Source organism: Muscardinus avellanarius, assembly GCF_963383645.1.
Source record: "Muscardinus avellanarius genome assembly, chromosome: 12".
Taxonomy (NCBI): Eukaryota; Metazoa; Chordata; class Mammalia; order Rodentia; family Gliridae; genus Muscardinus; species Muscardinus avellanarius.
This window is the reverse complement of record NC_137798.1, coordinates 24,956,157-24,961,943: the sequence shown is the minus strand read 5'-3', so window position 1 is coordinate 24,961,943 and position 5,787 is coordinate 24,956,157. Positions and strand designations below refer to the sequence as shown.

General features: G+C 36.4%; 1 protein-coding gene across 1 annotated transcript; it reads right to left on the bottom strand.

The window, feature by feature from the left end:
• Nucleotides 1-1,621: 1,621 nt before the first annotated feature.
• LOC308271380 (olfactory receptor 11G2-like) lies at nucleotides 1,622-2,590 on the bottom strand (the record flags this gene model as incomplete). The annotated part of the gene is made up of 1 exon (XM_080707676.1): nucleotides 1,622-2,590. The coding sequence occupies one exon, from the start codon at nucleotides 2,588-2,590 to the stop codon at nucleotides 1,622-1,624; it is 969 nt and encodes a 322-aa protein (XP_080563802.1).
• Between the last annotated feature and the right edge of the window lie 3,197 nt (nucleotides 2,591-5,787).

Genomic DNA, 5,787 nt, shown 5'->3' with positions numbered 1-5,787 from the left:
ATGTATAAAAAAGAATTTCTGTTGGGTGAGTTTGGTTAATAAGTAATTTAAACAAGATTACAAACATAAAATGCCTTTGTAACAACAAAGTAATTTATTAAAAATCACTAGCTCTAGGTTTTATCCCTCTTTCTCATGTGATCAAGAAAAATGGAACTGGTGTGGATACTCTTTAAGATTCACAAATGAATATTAGTGTTAAGATGATCAACACTTTAAACCTACTAGTAAATTCAGTTTGGCTAGAGTTCTAAACTGTGTATCATTTCTTCCTTTTAAAGTAGTTTTTTAAGCCGGGCGTGGTGGCGCACGCTTGTAATCCCAGCATTCGGGAGGCTGAGACCTGGAGGATCACGGTTCGCGGACAGCCTCAGCTACTCAGTGAGGCCCTCTGCAACTCAGTGAGACCCAGTTTCAAAATAAAGAATAAAAACTAGGGCAGGGGGTGTAGCTCGGAGGTCGAATGCCCCTGGGTTCCATCCCCAGACCTGCAAAAAAAAAAAAAAAAAGTAGTTTTTTAAAAAAAATTGTTGTTGCATTGTAACATTGTAATCATACATCTTGATGAAGTAAAGGATGGTAGAGGCACACATGCACACATCACTCATTTATCCCTTTCCCAATTCCTACTCTATTCCCTCCTCTCCCTCCTTCTGACTTCAATACATTTGTGAATGCACATCATGTGTTTCCTTCTTCCCCCTTTCACCTCTCTCATTCAGGTCACTTTCGTCATTCATCTAAGGTTTCTCTTTCTCTTTCTATATTCCTTCCTATGTCTCATCTTCTCTTTAGCTTCTGCAAATTGGGGAAAATATCTGACTTTTCACACTTTGTGTACTGACTAATCTCACTTAGCATAATGTTCTTCAGTTCTATTTGTTTCCCTGCAAATGACATAACTGGGCAAGTGAATTAGAAGAAATAAAAGAAGAAATAAAAACGGTCAATAAATGTAAGAAAAAATATTCAACATCATTAGCAATTAGAGAGCTGAAAATAAAAACTATCCTGACCCCAATTAGAATGGCAATCACTAAAGACACAAACAATAACAAATGCTGGCGAGGATGTGGAGAAGTTGGAACTCTAAAACATTGTTGGTGGGATTGCAAATTAGTGCACTTTGGAAAACATTATGGAGGATCCTCAGAAGAATGGGAACTGACCTACATATGATCCAGTAATACCACTTCTGGGCATCTACCCAAAAGAATGGCAACCAAACTATCAAACTAATCCATGGGTACCTATGTTCATAGTCGTACAATTCACAATTGCCAAACTATGGAACCAGCTGAGATGTCCATCAACAGATGAATGGATTACAAAACTATGGAATATGTACACAATGGAATTTTACTCAGCCATAAAGTATCTTTTTAAAAAGCAATGCTATGTGATTTATATTTTCTATATACAGCATAACACCAGACTCCTCTCTCTCGAATTCACAATTATTTGCCTTTCACGTTCACAAAATCATTTTAACTCAGTTCTCCAGATGAGTGATAGTTAAAAGTGGATTATCAGTATAGTAGTTCTTAATGAACTGTGATGAATTCATCAACAGGTATATCGCTCATGTCTTACTAAATTAGTAAGACATGTGCTTTATCTCTCATATTTTATGAACACCTTGCTCAGTTCTGAAGATTTTCCTCAGAGCATCCTTCATTTCCTTGTTCCTCAGGCTATATATTAGGGGATTGCATAGAGGTGTTATCACAGAATAAAACAAGGTAATGACTTTTTGCTTTTTCTCTGTGTGTCCTGAGCCAGGGCTTACATACATCACCATAATAGAACCATAAAACAGGGTGACGACCGTCAAATGAGAGGCACAAGTCACGAAAGCCTTGTGTTTGCTGGCTGCCGAGGGCATGCACAGCATGGCCAGAATCACCAGGGCGTAGGAACAAAGGATAAAGAGGAAAGTGCCGACCATGAAGATAGCGTTGAAGGCAGAGTAAATGGACTGGGTGGTGGCGTCTTCGGAACAGGAGAGCATCATCAGTGGGACAGGATCGCACACAAAATGGTTGATGATATTTGGGCCACAATAGGGTAGCCGTGAAATGAAAAGAAATGGAGTTAGAAAAATGAGAAACCCACAGGACCACCCAAAGATGACGAGGCCAGTGCACAGCTGTCTGGTCATGATTCGTGGATAATGCAGAGGACGGCAGATAGCCAGGTACCTGTCGAAGGCCATGATGCAAAGGTAGAAGCCCTCATCATATCCAAAGGAGAAGAAGAAGTAGAACTGCGTGAAACAACTCACGAAAGGGATGGACTTGCTCGTGGAGAGGAAGTTGGCCAACATGTTGGGGACCGTGGTGGTGACATAGCATATTTCCAGGAGAGAGAAATTCGCCAGGAAGATGTACAAGGGAGTGTGGAGGCGCCGGTCTCCCCTCACCGCGCAGGCGATGGCTACGTTTCCCATCAGCGTCAGAGTGTAGGTGACCAAGAAGAGCCCGAAGTAGAGGAGCTGCATTTGGGGGCTTGAGGGAAAGCCCAGGAGGATAAAGTGGCTGACGGACATTGTGCTTTCTTTGCTGGACACATTCTTTGTCGTGGAAGGCATTGGAGATGACAAAGATGATCCCACTGTAATGTAAAATGCTGGCCTTTCCTGGAAATGCCAATTTTTTAATCATTAATTTTATAATGTAATAAATAATCAAGCTGTTGCATAAGCAGCAACATTTACTTGCGTGATTCAGCCCTGAACAAATATTATTATTTTACAAAATTACAATAACAGCAAGGAGGAAAAAAATGAATCAGAGGCCAAATTTACCTTTCTAAAACCCTAAATCAGATATTAGGAATACTAACTTGTGATCATGAGGATTCATCAATTACCTATACTTAATTAGTCTATTCTTATCATCTGTTTACCTGCATTATTGATGCTGTGTTACTTTTCTGTGTAAATGGAGTTATTTCAACACTATCATGAATGATTTAACAATTCATAAATTATAATTTATAAATATACTTTACAATTTACAATGAAATAATCATAAAAACACTACATCAAGATATTTTAAGAGACATGTTAGGCAGCTTGGTACATTGGACACTATCAGGGAGAGTCCTAAACTATGGCTTCTAAACAGCTGTAGCTAAATATTTTAATATACTTCCTAGTGAATACGTGAAGTAGATCTGCCCATTATGGAAACTGACCCCGGGGAGAGTGCCTCTAGGTGACAGTGGCTAGGTGCACTCTGTTCAGACTTGTTTGCAAAGGTCCAGTCAGCTGCAGAAACCACTGAAGAGTTGATAAGTTTTATAATTGTGGGGTTAACAGCAAAATTTAATACATTTTTGCTTATTTTCCATACCTGGAACCATCTTTGCATTTTATAAGAAATATTTAATAAATCAAGGGATGTTTTTCAAGGCAAGAATTTATAATTCTGAGCAGAAATTCTTGATATATTTGATTATAAGGAATTGATATAGGGATTTTTCAGGCCATACTGCACATAGATGACTGACTCTTTTGAAATCCACTAGATGGCATCTATATCAAAGGGACAACTATCAATGGACTGTTTTTGCCATGAGCCTGTATAACAACAAATGGAGCAAATCAGGAGGGTTATATTCTTGAGGCTATGAGTTGTCTCAAATTAAGTGTTTTTAAGAATTCACTCAGTCACAAAAGTCTTTTGAGGAATTATGTCCTCTAATATATTGTTTCAATAATTCACATTTCAACATATTTTTTGTTCTTTAGAAATTCTTGCCTACTTACTCAAGAAATTCTTGCCTACTTAGCTATTTCAGTTCATTTATTTTACTTAGAAACTTTTCATAGACAAAGGATTTGTTTCAAGTCATTATTGGTACTTACCTTTCTTGTTTCAGGATATGTACTGGGGATAATACTTGTCTAATATTGCATACAGTTTAAAGTAAATACTACATGTGCAACAAAAACAACAACAGCAACATATACAGATGGAGTATTTTGTTACTTAAAGAGGAACACACAATCCCACTACAAATTACTAATTAATAATGTACTAGTACTGCAAAGCAATATGTATGATGAAAGAAAAACTATCTCTAGAAAGAAATATGTGAATTTACTCAACATGTAAAAAAATCTAAATAAATAAATTCTTTTCTGGCCATTAATCAGTTAATATATATCCTTTGGTAAAATACCAAATCCCCTTCCCTTTCATTTATTTATTTATTTATTTATTTATTTATTTATCTATCTATCTATCTATAATCTATCTACCTATCTCTCATATTTTAAAGAGAAATAAAAATAAAGTGAAAAATATCCTTTAGATCTGAGAGAAAGAAGAAATCCCAGTCTTTAGACTTATTCTTGCCAGTTTTATTCTAATAAATATTTTGTTTTCTCAAAGACAAAAAGAAAATATTTTACATTATTTTTACAAAACACTGAGCACATGTGGTTCACATGTTATAAGTTTTTACTCACTCTTTGGATGAATGCTGAGAAGGTCAGAGATGGGAGGGCAAATATTGCTCCATGGAGCAAAAGTTAATGGGGGACTTCCAAAAAAATGGGTGATCCAGCTTGTAACTACCCATGGGGTGCAAAGAATGAACCCTAAAATATACTTTTCTGCTAACTTCAAGGTACATGATAGCAGACAAAATGAGAGACCAGGTGAAGCATCATTTATATCTATTTGGTTGCATCATGGTCTTTTGGGATTCAGGAATCTCTCAATGATTTGATGGAATTTATTCAAAAAAGGAGATTATTTTCAAATTTTGTTTACAATCAAACACACCAAATATTATTGTTCCCCAAAGAATAGTGAAGACGTAGAAGTAGATTCTATCTTTTATTTCTTCTCTGGTATCCACCTATTGTAGAATATTTTTGAGACTAAGTAGTAAAAGAGATTGTCATAATAACTACTGTAGGAAGCTCTATTTGGCTCTCTACATCTACTTTGAAGAAGAAATTGTTCTTTGCTTATTAAGTATCTGTACTTGTACAGTTAGAGATATTTGAGTTGCACATTACATAGAGCACAAAGAGCTGGCAGTCCAAGAACTTCATTGGCATCCTGTCATTCCACCAATATATACCAGCTGTGCACCAAGTGCCAAACATTAACTCAGATCTTGGTGATATTGTAGAAAACAACCCTAAAACTCCTGCCATCACAGTAATTATATTGTACTGAAATAAGAAGAAAGTAAATAGCATAAGTTAGAAATAGTATATTTGAAAATAGAATATGGAGAAAAATTAAGCGTGGAGTTTAAAGAGAATGATAGAATCAGGTATTATAATTTAAGTTAGAAGGATAAAAATAGTGCATAGGAATGTGACATTTAAGAGTGTTGATCTGAGAAAAACTATGGATGTCTGGGGAAGTTGTATAAAAGGGAAGCATAGCATGTTGGAGAACTAGCAGGCATACTGCTATGGCTACCACAGGGTCAGCAAAGGGGAACACAGTGAGACAGGACAGCAGAGGGACAATGGGGCAGAGCACATCAGTACACCGTGTAGGAAGGTAGGCCATTTGTAAAGTCTTGCTTCCACTGTAAGAATGGGTCAGTATTTGAGCAGAAAATAAAATGGTCTAGCTGAAGTTTTTCTTTGTAAATTTTTAGAACCTTGTACCTAAAACTATATGTAGCATGTAATTATAATTATATAGCATATATTATAATTATATAGCTCACTGAGTTATTGAAAGTGTACATTCCCATTTAACCACTGCCTGTGTAAAAGCTGTATCTTATATTCCCAAAGCTTCCCTGTGA